This window comes from Lissotriton vulgaris, chromosome 8, assembly GCF_964263255.1.
Source record: "Lissotriton vulgaris chromosome 8, aLisVul1.2, whole genome shotgun sequence".
Classification (NCBI taxonomy): Eukaryota; Metazoa; Chordata; class Amphibia; order Caudata; family Salamandridae; genus Lissotriton; species Lissotriton vulgaris.
Genome location: NC_141696.1, coordinates 1,316,388,955 through 1,316,401,259, shown reverse-complemented (window position 1 = coordinate 1,316,401,259; position 12,305 = coordinate 1,316,388,955). Strand labels below are relative to the sequence as shown.

The following is a 12,305-nucleotide window of genomic DNA, read 5'->3' as shown; positions in this document are numbered from 1 at the left end:
TCCTGAAACTAAAAGAGAAATGAGGTGTTAGGGGGCAGGTTAGGCCACGGGGACGTGGCTGCCTGTGGGGGTTGAATGCCGGTCCTGGCTGCAGGCAGCCAACTCCTGCACTACACCCTACTGTGTATGACCTTTGGCAGTTGCGTGGGATTCGCACTGGAAGCCACTGCAGACACTCATGCCAAACCCCTTTTTTAAAACATATTTTTTTATTCCACCAATGCTTAGCAGGGGCGAGCGTGCCCCCTAGACCCTAGCAAGAGTCCCAAGGGCAACCAGGGGCCTCGCTCTCTCTAGAAGGACATTCGTTGGGTAAAAATAATTTTGTTTTTCTCCCAAAAAAGGGGTTGGTTCTGATTGTCTACAGTGGCTTCTAGTGGCCAATTCCATGCACGGTGGGTGATAGTCCAGGAGTTGGCGGCCTGCGACCAGGCCCTGTGTCTCACGCGTGCTGGTAGCCAAGCATGCGCCGTGGACGGCCAAAGGCCGTGCTCGTCATGGGGTTCACTATCCAGCGGGGGTTGGTTGAGTGGCTTGGACTGTGACCAGGCCCTTCGGCCAACCCTACACCATGCACGGGTAAAGGCTGTTCTTGGCAGGGCCTTGACTGCCTGCAGGAGTTTGGACTCAAGACCAGGCCACAGACAGCAAACTCCTGGATTGTGGCCAGGCCCTGCGTCCATCCCTTGCAGGCAGCCAAGCCCCCACTTTGGCTGTGTGCAGCGGGATGTTGGCTTCCCGTGGGGTGTTGGAAGCAGGCCCTGCAACCAGCCCCATGCAGCGCATGACAATAAGCCTTGCGCGAGGGGGGGCTTGGCTGTCTGCGGGGATTGGATGCAGCGCCTAGCCCCAGGCTGTGCGCGGCGTGGGGTTGGCTTTCCATATGGTAATAAAATATTGAAAAAACCCTAGAATTTCACTGAAAAACAAGGTTAAAGTGATGTATCGGGTGAAAATTTATGTGACAATGTAACGTTTTGAACAAAGAAAAATGACATTCACCAGTTATAGTTATGTCAAATAACTATAACTCATGGCCAAAAGTAACTAACTCGCGCCCTCATCATGAACTGCAGATGTCCTCACTTATTTCAACATGTTCAATCAACATCATTAATAGCATTACTGATGACAACTGAACTGACATAATTGATGACAGCACTGTGCATGGCAGGGGCGTGAGTTATAGTTACTTTAGTGCATGAATTATACTTGAGATAGCTATAACTTGAATTTCAGTGTTTTATTTTTTGTTTAAAGTGTTACGCTGTCACTTACATTTTCAGCTAACTATAACGTTACTTTAACCTTTGTTTTTTTAATATATTCCCTGAAACAAACAAACGTTAAAGTAACGTTATAGGTAGGTGTGACAAAAGATCTGTTTTTGTTTAAAAAAAGAAAAAACTTTGAAATTCACTTAGCAGAGCTAGCTATAACTTGCGCCCGCCATGCACTGCCAATGACCTCACATATTACATCACTCATGACATATCCTATGACATAATTTATGACATCAATGATGGCATCTCAAATGATATAATTGATGAAGTCACTGATGACATCATCCAAACTTCTTTTGCACACACTGTGCTATAAATGGGTATGGCATTAGAGCTATGATAAAAAGTAAGTACAATATAGCTCAGAATAATATGAAACATCATTAATGCTGTTACACATACAACTCCCTTCAATGTAGCAAACATTTGTTATTGTCAACATTGACCCTATACCGTTCACTTCACTGGTAGCCTAGTTCACATTAACAATCAACGACAGATATATGGAAACCCTCATTGCACACAGTGTTCAATATGTATACAATTGTTCAGCGAAAGCCAAGTTCCTCAAGATACTCAGTGTCTGTTGCAAAATAAATGCAGTTTTTTTAAAAAGTACAGTGATATTTTATTACCATACGTAAAGCCAACCCCCTCCTTTGCACGGCCTTTGTCAGTGTGTGGCGAGGGGTTGGCCCAGGGCTGCGGCCAGACCCAGTGGCAAACACCCCACATTCAGCCAACCCCACGCTGTGCACAGTTGGCAATCCACTCAGAGGCAGCCAAACCACCCACAGGCAGCCAACCACACGCTAAGCACAGCCTTACGCCAAGCGTTTCGTGAGGTTGGCCTCAGGGGCCGACTGCCAGCCAGGACACTGTCTTACTCCATGCAGGCAGCCACCCAGAGGCAACCAACCCCATACCACACTGACTTTTGGTGGTTTGTGGCATGGGGTAGCTGCAGGGCCTGTCTTGCAGCCAGGCCCTGCTTCCAACTCCCCAAAAGCTGCACACAGCCTTTGTCTGTGCACTGCAGGGGGTTGGCCACAGGGTTTCACTTGCGGGTAGGCTCTATGGCCAAACCCCCAGCAGGCTGCCAACTCCTCACCGCACATTGCCTTTGGCATGTGCAGCATAGTTTGGGCCTTTGGGCCCTGGGGACCCCATCCCCTGGGGTCAAAACACATATATTAAGAAGAGGGGGTCATACAGCCCACCTCCCCAAGCCTTAATAGGCCCTTGTGGGAACACATCCCCAGGGGCCAAATACAATAAAAAAGGGAAGAGGGGCCTTGATGCCCTCCTCCCCAAGCCTTCTTCGGCCCTGGGGACTCCATCCTCCGGTCCAAAATCTAAGATGATGGGGTGCCTTGCAACCTCCCTTGCCCTGTCTTATTCGGCCTCAGGGACCCATCTCCTAGGACGAAATATAATTTAAGGAAGGGGAGGGGGCACGGTCCCCTCCCTGAGTCTTTTTAGGCCCCGAGGATCACATCCCCTGGGGCCAAACCAATAGACCCTCGGGCCGTTTTTGTCTTAAAAAGAAGGCGGCGGCACAGCCCTCCTCCTGAGCCTTATCAGGCCCCAAGGAACCAATCCCCGGCGCAAAATACAGTGGAAAAGGGGAGGGGCATGTGGCCCTCTCCACCCCTTCTTGGGGCCTGGGTAAACTTTATTGAAAAAATTGGAGGGGGCTGTGCGCCCTCCATGAGCCTTATTATGACCTGGGGTCACAAACCCTTGGGGCCGAGTAAATAATAACGGGAGGGAGTCACGTAGTCTCTCTCACTGAGACCTATTAAGCCCTGGGAACCCCATCTCTCAGGCCAAAATGTAAATAAAATGGGAGGAGGGCTGCGTGGCCCCCTCAACGATTCTTTATTGGCTTTGGGAAACCCATCCTGCGGGGCCGTACCTTTAAAAAAAAAAATCCAGCCAATTTATAAAATATATATGGAGAGAGGCATCAGTAGGGTCCCCGCCCACCCATTTATGGCCCCTGGGGCCCCATCCCACAGGTCTGGGTATCTTTAAGGGGAGGGTGATGCACGGCCCACTCCCCAAGCGGTTTTTGGCCCCAGGGACCCCATCCCCTGAGTCCCAGTTTACTGAATTGTTTCTGAGCCATTATAGTCTCCGGGATACCCATCCCTTGGGCGGTGCTTTTTTTTTAAAAGAGAAGGGAGGCTGTGAGGCCCCCCTCTCTGAGCCTATTTGACCCCTGGCCCCCATTACCCCTCGACGCGTTTCACCACTTAAGGCTTGATCAAGCCTTAAGTGGTGAAACGCGTCGTGAGACCTTTTCCGTCTGCTTGGAATAAAATACCTTTACTAAAGCTCTGGGTGTCCTGAATTTCTTCTACAATTACGGAGAAAGACTTTGGAGATACATTTCATGCCTGCCGGTGGCCTGGCGGGACCGCCCTTCGACAGCCCAACTTGTTTACCGGCGTTTGGGGAGGGAAAATATATATATATATATATATATATATATATATATATCCATGAGAATTTCTTCCGTGCAGAAATAACGAGCCACACCAGGTATGCAGGTAAAAGTTTCGCGAAATTTTTACCTGCATACCTGGTGTGGCTTGTTATTTCTGCACGCATTGGCAGAAATTCTAGTGGAATGTCGCGGCTCGCCTGGAAGGGAAGTGCTTTTCCGCCATATTTATTTATTAATTTAAAAAGTTATTCATATATATTTATAAGTATTCAAAATGTCTTGGCTACCGTGAGACCTGATGCAATTGAAAACGGTATTGGTTGGACATTTGTATTTTTCTTTAAAAAAAAATTGGCATTCATGCTCAGGGTACTTTTAAAGTGCAGCTGTTTCCTATCGCATTCACCATGCTAATTGGTCGGTCCTGCAGGCGCCAGATAATCCCTCAAACTAATATCTGTACATGGACTGAGGCACTTTTCGCATGGAGGCAAATTGAGTCTTTAAAGAATGAAGAGGGTGAAACTCCCATTTTCTTCACTTGATGTGCTTGCATTATTCATCTGGAATGTGAAACTTTAATGAATCTGCATGCACACATATGTACGCCTTGAACATTTCTCTTCATAATGCGATGTTACTAATAATGCATACACTCTGCACGATATAATAAAAGTAAAATCCATCTCGTTAATGAAGCGAGCAAGATTTAAAAGTGCATTTCCTCTGTTTTAGGCCCTGAAGGAAAGCTTTATTAAAGCCATTGGGATCGGAGTAGGTTTTAATCTACAAAGGATTGAGTTTCATCCCTCACCGCTGCAGATGGAAGTAGGAGAAGTGTACAAGGAGACTAAGATGCTACTGGATGGAGAGGAGGAAGAGGGCTGGCTCTTTGAGGTATGATTGGTTTATAACGCAGTGGGCTTACTTGAAGACATAATGCATCTCTTTGCTATTTTTAAATCTGTCAAATAATGGTTTACAGATCATCCTTCCAGTCAACCCTCAAGTGTCCGTTTCAATTGCTTGAAGTAAATATATCCTTCACATGCAAATATTTCAACACCTACAAAAATGTGCATGATTTGTGGCTAATGGGTTGGAGCTGTAAGTCTCACACACATACAAACATAAGCGCTTCTGACGAGGGTTAATCATTTAATTTGTATTTTTTAATAAACTTTTGAAATTAAATTAAGAAGTACGAAGGTAACAGAGTAGATTTTGGCATGCAGTCTGTTTAAAGGCTTTACACAAACTCTCTTATCCTTCCGATATTATTTTCTTAGCATTGACCTAACCTGTTCTGTAGACCAACATGTATAAATGATTTTCTGTATGAACTAATTAAAGTCATCTGAACATATAATTAATATTCCTCTTAAAAAATCTACATAACATATGATGGTAGACTTGAACAGTCCTTGCTTTCGAAGCATTGCAAAACAAAGGGCATTACATCTTTCCTGCTCGAGCCCACCCACGAAGTTGCAAAGGGTGCGAGTAGACCAGAGGTCTTCAAACTTTTGGATGCCGAGACCCCCCCCGTCAATATTTTGAGGCATGAGGACCCCCTCCTGACAACAATTTCTAAACCTGTAGGCAGGGCTACTGGAATTGAGGCATGGTACATATTCTTTGTAGCAGGCACATTAACCCTCTGCACTGTGTGGGTGACAAGAGTCCCCATGTGATGCACGGTGAGCGATGCAACAGTGTGAGAGTAGGGTAGAGGAGTGACTTCCGAGTGAGTGAAGTGGCCGTATGAATTTGGGTGCGAATGCAAGTTCAGAATGGGACAAATGAATGTATGATTACTGACGGACTTGTTTGAGTGAGTTGCATATTGAACAGTGAGGGGGACAGGTGAGTGAAGTGTCACATGAATGCATGGCACTGACTCTCTACCTGGGGAGGTACAGCTTTGGTATCCTTTCTCAAGGGAGGACTCTGCGGTTAGAATTATCCAGTAGAAGACCCAGTTCCTTATAACATTATTGCTCTTTCTGTTGGATACTCTGTCTGCAGATTCTTCACCTCCACCCACCTCCCCGTTCTGTGGAATGGCCTCTTTTTTTTTTTTTAAACAATTTTTATTGACAGATTGCTCACAAGGCACAGCACTCTGTCCTCCGGAGGAACTGCAAGCAGGAAAGCATCATTTAGTGGGAAGCAATCTATACAATAGTTTAAACAGAACATTCACCCCACCCCCCACACACCCACCACCAACTCCCCCCACCGGGATCCCACACTAACCCCTTGCACAAAGTCATCGCGTTCCTGAAAAAGGAGAAGTTCACACATAGCTTCCAATGTACACACTCCCTCACCCATGGCCCCATCACACCAGTCCCGTAGCATCGTCTTGTTGCACTGGTGGCTGGAATGGCCTATTTTTAACATCTGAAAAGGTCCCTTGTTAGAGATCAGCCCACACCATTGTTCATTCTCCGCATCTCGGGGCGAGGAAAGGGAAATAATTAACTGGTATCAGTTCACAGCAGTGGAATTGATGTCAAGAAAACCTTCCGGATTCAGTCTGGCACCCTGAGAGTATTCTAAGGTGAAGACTCTGCATTACTGAAGGTAAGTAACTTGTGCCTTCAAACTGCGAATGGCATGTGACGCATCTTTCATTGACTTCATACAGCCCTTTCCTCATATAATTTCTTATCTTCTATTCTTCCTTTTAAAACGAACACATTTGAATTCCCTACTCTCTTCTCATTCTGCCTTCTCTCTCCTACTGTAAACTACCCTGGACTATTCATATTTTTCTAGCCTTTCTTCATTCTCAATTAAGTTAACCCCTATCTCTCTATCCCTTACCTTTTGACTTCCTAGTAATCATTTGTTGAATAGTCACTGGGTCGTTATAATCTTCTATTGGTAACATTTGGTTAATCGGATTTTCTCTTTGCCATAACACGGGATATTCAACTTTTCAGTTCGGTGCACATTATAAAAATGCTGAATAAAGTGTATACGCCTATTACCTTTGTCAAAGGATATTGGACATGCATCAGCACCTTTGAGCAGGTAAAACCAGGAATGAGTAGATATTAAATCAGCGTAAGCATTGCAAGCGGTGCAGTAAATACCAGCTAATTTCCTACATCTGACGGGACAGCCTATGCAAGTGGTCTTTAAAGACCTGTGAAAAACTCGGGCGTGCCAAAGCAAAGACTCCAGTTACTGCCCAGCTGAGGCCCCAGCAGTGCGAGCTGCACTGCAGCAGCCCGGGCTGACACACAGGCCGGGGGAAGAGGGGGGCTGAAGCCCTTGGCAGAAGTGTGACTGGGAGCGCGACCCCCTTTGCATCGCTCCACGGGCCCCCCTGGGGGTCGCGCCCCACAGTTTGAAGACCCCTGGAGTAGACGAACAGTTTGGACTAAGAATAAGAATTGTTTGATTTTATACAATTTCACGTAGCAGTTTCTGGCCATCTCGAAGTACTACAAGTCAAGTCAAGTCAAGTCAAACAAATTTGTATAGCGCACTACATACCCAGAGGGTTTCAAGGCGCTTATGAAGGGGAGGGGGATTATTTGTCAAATATCCACGTTTTAAGCTGCTTTCTGAACTCTAGGTGGTTCTGGGTGAGGCGAAGGTAAGCGGGGAGTGAGTTCCATGTTTTAGCAGCCAGGTATGAAAAGGATCTGCCTCCCATGGTGGTCTTGTTGATGCGAGGTATAGTGGCGAGGGCTTGGCTGGAAGAACGTAGTTGGCGGGAGGGGGTGTAGAAGGACAGTCGAGAGTTGAGGCAATCTGGTCCGATGTCGTAGAGTGATTTGTGTGCGTGGGTAAGCAGTCGGAAGGTGATTCTCTTATTGACGGGTAGCCAGTGGAGGTCTTTAAGGTGACCAGAGATGTGTTCGTTGCGTGGGATGTCTAATATGAGTCTGGCTGAGGCGTTTTGGATTCGTTGGAGTTTCTTCTGGAGTTTAGCAGTGGTACCTGCGTAGAGGGTGTTTCCGTAGTCCAGTCGGCTCGTGACCAGAGCATGGGTGACTGTTTTCCTTGTTTCGGAGGGGATCCAGCGAAATGTTTTTCTGAGCATGCGAAGAATGTTGAAGCAGGAAGAGGATACGGCGCTGACTTGTCTGTTCATAGAGAGTGAAGAATCCAGGATGACACCTAGGTTCCGTGCGTGGTCTGTTGGGATGGGTGCTTTTCCGAGGGCTTCCGGCCACCAGGAGTCGTCCCAAGCAGAGGGGGATGTGCCTAAGATGAGGACTTCTGTTTTGTCTGAGTTCAGTTTCAGACGGCTTTGTTTCATCCATTCGGCGACTTCTTTCATTCCTTCGTGTAGGTTAGTTTTGGCGGTGCTGGGGTCATTGGTGAGAGAAAGGATCAATTGAGTGTCGTCCGCGTAAGAGATGATGTTGAGGTTGTGTTGGCGTGCGATGGCCGCGAGGGGGCTCATGTATACGTTGAAGAGGGTGGGACTGAGTGAGGAACCTTGAGGTACGCCGCAGATGACTTCAGAGGCTTCGGACTTGAATGGAGGAAGGCGGACTCTCTGGGTTCTTCCGGTGAGGAACGAGGTGATCCATTCAAGTGCTTTTCCTTGGATTCCGGTGTTATTGAGGCGCTGAAGAAGGGTGTTGTGGCAGACTGTATCGAATGCAGCAGATAGGTCGAGGAGGATGAGGGCGACTGTGTCTCCATTGTCCAGTAGAGTTCGAATGTCGTCGGTTGCTGCGATGAGGGCGGTCTCAGTGCTGTGTTTTGCTCGGAAGCCAGATTGTGAGGGGTCGAGGGATTTGTTGGCTTCGAGGAAGGCGGCGAGCTGGTTGTTGACGGCTTTCTCGATGACTTTGGCCGGGAATGGAAGAAGCGAGATGGGGCGGTAATTTTTAAGTTCGGTGGGGTCCGCTGTTGGTTTCTTCAGAAGGGCGGTGAGTTCGGCGTGTTTCCAGTCTTCTGGGAAGGTAGCGGAGTTGAAGGAGCAGTTGATGACGTCTCGGAGGTGCGGTGCAATGACGGAGTCTGCTTTGTTGAAGATGTGGTGAGGGCATGGGTCTGTGGGGGATCCTGAGTGGATGGAATTCATCAGGCGGATGATGTCCTCAGTGGAGATTGGGTTCCAGGCGTTAAGGGTGTTCACGGGGGGAAGATGATCAGCAGATGGTGGGGTGGGTTGGTTTCCGGGTTGGTTGTCAAAGCTGTTGTGGATGTCTGCAAGGTTACTCCGTTACAGACCTTGGAAACATGCATTGGACTTTGTTGGAATCTGAACTCTTTACCTACATTTCACAGCAGACGTCAGTGATGAACGTTTTAACTCACTTGAGCCATCTTTCCAGCTGTATTGGGCGCTGAAAGGCCTCCCTTGTGGCACTGGTTCTTCCTTGTGGGGTGGTGTGGTGGGCATCTGAAGGCAGAGTGGGATGCACTTCACATGCCCCCCTCTTCTTGCTGTCATGCCAAACGAAGATGAATGCAAATGATGGGCTCTGATGGCATCTGGCAGCTGCTACCAGGGAGTGGCCAGGGTCCACCTCCTTTAACCACCGTTTATACCGACTGCGAACCACTTAAAAAACCTTTCGTTTTGATAGTTTTGCTCTCATGTCTAGAAGGGGTCGACACTATTCAGATCTTTGCACTGCACACACGAGGGCTTCTGAGTTCCTCTGCTAGTGGGAACGTTCTGTTCAGTCTGGACTCGTCCACCTCTTGTGTTCATTTCTGTCACCAAGGACTTTAAACTTTTAATAGTTTAACCTCGGGCCATGAGCTATTTTTTTGGCAGGTGTGCTTTTTGAGGCTCTGTGGTGTGAATAAAGCAGTTAACTTCCCTCCCCCTCAGTATAAAATGCATGATCTTAAATAAATCTTGTAAACTAAAAGGATTAGATTTGAAATGTGAAATGATGTAGTGAAGTAATAAAAGCCGAAAAGCACGTCTACGAGATAATTCAATTTGCATTTATTTGTTTAATTAAAGAAATCACTGAGCGCATTTGTTCAGCAGTTTGCTTTATTCCTTTTCCTTATAGTTCCCTTCTGGGGCCTGGGTTGGCTGTAAAAGGATGGGATAGCTACTTGACCTTCCTTTTAAATTGCATAAAGTATGACTTCTAATCGCAGAAGAAAGGAACCTTAAAGCCAGATGTACCAAATGACTGGTCACAGTGTGCACACTGACTTTCGCAACCAGCCTTTCATGTTTAGTTGCATCCTATGTACTAATAGGTCACATCACAAATCTCTAGTTGCTGGGAGTAGGTAGGGTAAGATCGGTCTATTGAATAGTCATTAGGCACTTAGCTGTTCGTGAAGCCCTGTGATTATCTACAAATAGATCCATGGTGGCCTGCAATGAACAGCAGACCATGACCCCGTTGCTTGCTTGCATTCACAAAGGGTGAGGTGCTGCTAATTAAAAAAATCCATTTGTAAAAAGATAAGGAGGAGAAAGATCACTGCCTACGTCCTCCAAGCTGCCAACATGATTCATAAAAGGCAAGGAGACATCTTGCTCTTTGCAAATCCATTAATACCTTCTTTGCGTTCTCATGATTTACAGCCACAGTTGTGGTTACAAATCATTGACACATTTCATCCCAAATCACAGTAATGAAGATGGGGTAATAATTAATTGCAACAGTAATTGCACTTGGGTGTGGGTTGGTAAACCCAATTTTTCGAGTTGGAAATTCGTGTGTGACTCAAAGAAGTCAATGAATGAATGAGACATTTATAGCTGGCACAGCTACCTCGAACCGCAGTGTCCCGGTGCTTGCAGGGGAAATAGTGAACCAGAGACCAGTCCTGATAAACTAAGAGCATGGTAGTTAAACCATTGCAATAAACAGTCTTATAAGTGCCTGAATTTGTGTGTTCCTGGATGGCAAAGTCAATTATAGAAAAATCTTTCTGCAGATACTCGGAAGACGAAACCAAATTGCTCAAATGGACTTTACATGATACTTTTTTCTATTCAGAGGATACGGGAGGTTGGCCCAAGATTTCAGGCCACCAGTTGCCAAAAACCACTGTCCCTGTTTTACTGCCGTCAAGGGTAAAAGAGGTTAGATTCATCCACAAAGATAGATAGATTTTTGAGACAAGACAAGAACCTAAGAGCAGTGTTCGGTGCGGGCATGTCCTGTCTCAGCATAAGATGCGTATTCTCTACATATCAAAGATGCATTTAATGGTCACAGTCCTGTGATTTCAAGAATTTCATGGTTTGCAACTGCAAAATTGCTTTGTACATCTGGTCCTTACTTCCAGCGGAGAGGGAATAAGTGCTGCATAATTTAAGATGCACCCTTTCCTCACTGTGCCACTTGATTCAAGCCAGGGGCGGCTGGTGAGGTTTGTGAGTGGGGGGGGGGGGGGCAGGTATGCAGGCAAATAGGAGACCTGGATCTCATGCAGGGTAGTTAAGGGATGCAAAGTAGCAAGAACAAAGCTAGTGCCCTTGCTTGCTCGCCTGTCTCATCCTGCCTTGCTTCTCGCTCTTTCCGTCTATCTCACTGTCCCTGCCGTTTTCTTTTGTACCTGTTGTTGCTTAGTACCTCTCTGCTGTACCTTGCACCGGTCCCGACCTCTCATTACCCCGTGCCTGTGGCCGTTCACCTCTCTTTTCCTGTTGAAAATCTGAGCAATATTATATACACACTATGCACGGATTGTTCTCGTCCAGAATTTGAATTAGAATTCAGCGCTGAAAACGAAGTAGCATGTAAGGCCACTTGGCACTGTGTAATATCTCTGGCTACTTCATTTTCAACACAGTGCCAGGTGTTGCCACGTGGTTGAATGCCCTTTGCAAAGGTTTACAGGCCCTCTTTAAGATGTCCATTGCTGTCTTTGCGTGTTAAACTGGCCCAAACGAAGTGAGACCTTGGCCCAGAAAGAGTAAACGTGTAAAAATGACAGAAGTAACACTAACACAGAAGGTGCTGCACACGCTGCATACTCTGCCTTTTATGCCGCATAGTTTAGTAAACCCTGCTGCATAATGCGGTCCTCTCCTGACTCATAATTCCAGAGGCCATGCAAGAGGGCAACAGTGACAAAGGCCAGCTGGCACCAGCGGGAGCAGAGCCTTCTCCCATCTTCCTCGTGTGAAGGGCCGCGGGGAAGCCCAGGGGCTGGGGGGTTGCTGCTTCTCAATATGTTAATATTACATTCATGGGGCACGGGGGTAGCTAGCAGTCACTAGGAGTCTCTGTGCTCTGCTTGCCACTTTTTCTTGAAAGCACCAAGATCGTTTCACTCCCTAGCCCCAGTCAGGCTCCCCCCCCCCTCCGGTACATTTCTTAAGAGCCACAACACCGAGCGCACACGCAGCGGTTTAACAAGTGGCTCGTGTACCCTCTGAAGGGGTTCTCCTGGCCTAAGGCCTCGCCTTGAGCGCCTGCAGGGCACGTTGGGGAGCCCCTAACAGAGGTAGCAATTCAAGTTTTTAAAGGGGGAGGCTTGGAGCATGAAAGCTTACCTTGCTTTACACAACCATCGTGCAATTTGTGTTTAGGAAACACAAAGCCAAGGCAATCACAGCAAGTCCGTCCCGACGGATCAAACACAGCCAACAGGAATACAGCACA

General features: G+C 47.0%; 1 protein-coding gene across 3 annotated transcripts in view; it reads left to right on the top strand.

The window, feature by feature from the left end:
- AASDHPPT (aminoadipate-semialdehyde dehydrogenase-phosphopantetheinyl transferase) overlaps positions 1–12,305 on the top strand; it is a 259,279-nt gene that overhangs the window by 110,728 nt on the left and 136,246 nt on the right. For 2 of the 3 annotated variants that reach the window (XM_086935251.1, XM_086935249.1), the window contains exon 4: positions 4,471–4,632. The exons of the other annotated variant lie outside the window; for it this stretch is intronic. In XM_086935251.1, coding sequence (XP_086791377.1) covers positions 4,471–4,632 — 162 coding nt within the window. The remainder of the gene's footprint in view (positions 1–4,470; positions 4,633–12,305) is intronic. 3 annotated transcript variants of the gene reach the window in all.